The sequence below is a fragment of the Octopus bimaculoides genome, unplaced genomic scaffold (assembly GCF_001194135.2).
Source record: "Octopus bimaculoides isolate UCB-OBI-ISO-001 unplaced genomic scaffold, ASM119413v2 Scaffold_105217, whole genome shotgun sequence".
Taxonomy (NCBI): Eukaryota; Metazoa; Mollusca; class Cephalopoda; order Octopoda; family Octopodidae; genus Octopus; species Octopus bimaculoides.
The window spans coordinates 20,859-22,059 of NW_026307429.1; the positions used below are offsets into that span (position 1 = coordinate 20,859).

The 1,201-nt window shown below is 37.0% G+C and overlaps 1 protein-coding gene across 1 annotated transcript in view; it reads right to left on the reverse strand.

The window, feature by feature from the left end:
• The window catches only part of LOC106879666 (deleted in malignant brain tumors 1 protein), a 36,089-nt gene that overhangs the window by 20,426 nt on the left and 14,462 nt on the right, over nt 1-1,201 (reverse strand). The window contains exon 9 of the mRNA XM_052978214.1: nt 673-820. Within this exon, the coding sequence (XP_052834174.1) occupies nt 673-820 (148 nt within the window). The remainder of the gene's footprint in view (nt 1-672; nt 821-1,201) is intronic.

Sequence of the window (1,201 nt, forward strand, 5' to 3'; positions counted from 1 at the left end):
GGAGAAAAATGTCATTGATAGATATATATGGCGGACATGACTTTTGTTTATTCATAACGAACATTGGGTGAGTGCGTTCTTTGTATGTAATTGAATAATAAATGTAATAATTAAATTGTACAACTCGTTGTGTTATCTCTTCGAGTCTTCCGAGGGAAATACAACACCCACTACACTCTTGGAGTGGCTGATGTTAGGCAGGGCATCCAGCTGTAGAAACCATGCCAAATCAGATTGGAACTTGGTGCAGCCCTCCAGCTTACCAGTTTTAAGTCAAACCGTCCAACCCATGCCAGCATGGAAAGTGGACATAAAATGATGATGAAGATGATGATGATTATCACCACTTGAAACTCTCATGAATCCTCTCGTGACAGGGTGAACTCCACAGGAGCTGGCTTAGGGTGAATGCCATACATGAACAACAACCATCTTGTTCTTGGTCCATTCCTAGGCCTCCTGCCAGACAGCTTCATTTGAAACTCCGTTTTGCAGTTCTTACCTGCAGCATTCTAATTACGTCCATAGAACTGGAGCTGTGACCCTTCCATGTGGGGAAGTAGCATTTTGACCTGAAGAGACTAAACAAAAGAAAATGAAAAACCAACAAGGGCCGTAACCATAAAAAAAATAATAATAAAAAAACAGGGATGAGACAATCCTCAGACTTACTTGTATCCCATCATCCTACAGATGACTGCAGCATCTCGGTCATCCCATTCATCATCACAAACTGTACCCCAAACATTGTTGATTCTCAATTCTACGCGGCCTTCATTGAGGTGTGAGCTCCCAGCTAACCTCACGTTGTGGTCAATTACTGAATTGAGAAAACACACATGAGGATATATTGGTTTTATATATATATATTTGTAAACAAAATTAAGGGATCAGCAACAGGTTGCTTCACCACATACCGAAGTTCAGAAATAATGGTGCTTACATACCAAAGGGCTTGGTAAAAATTATTTATTATTAATAAATTGATAAATTGATAATCCTTTACCCTTTTTAATTGTAATAATTATATATATATATATATATTTGTAAACAAAATTAAGGGATCAGCAACAGGTTGCTTCACCACATACTGAAGTTCAGAAATAATGGTGCTTACATACCAAAGGGCTTGGTAAAAATTATTAATTATTAATTTATTGATAAATTGATAATCCTTTACCCTTTTTAATTGTAATAATTA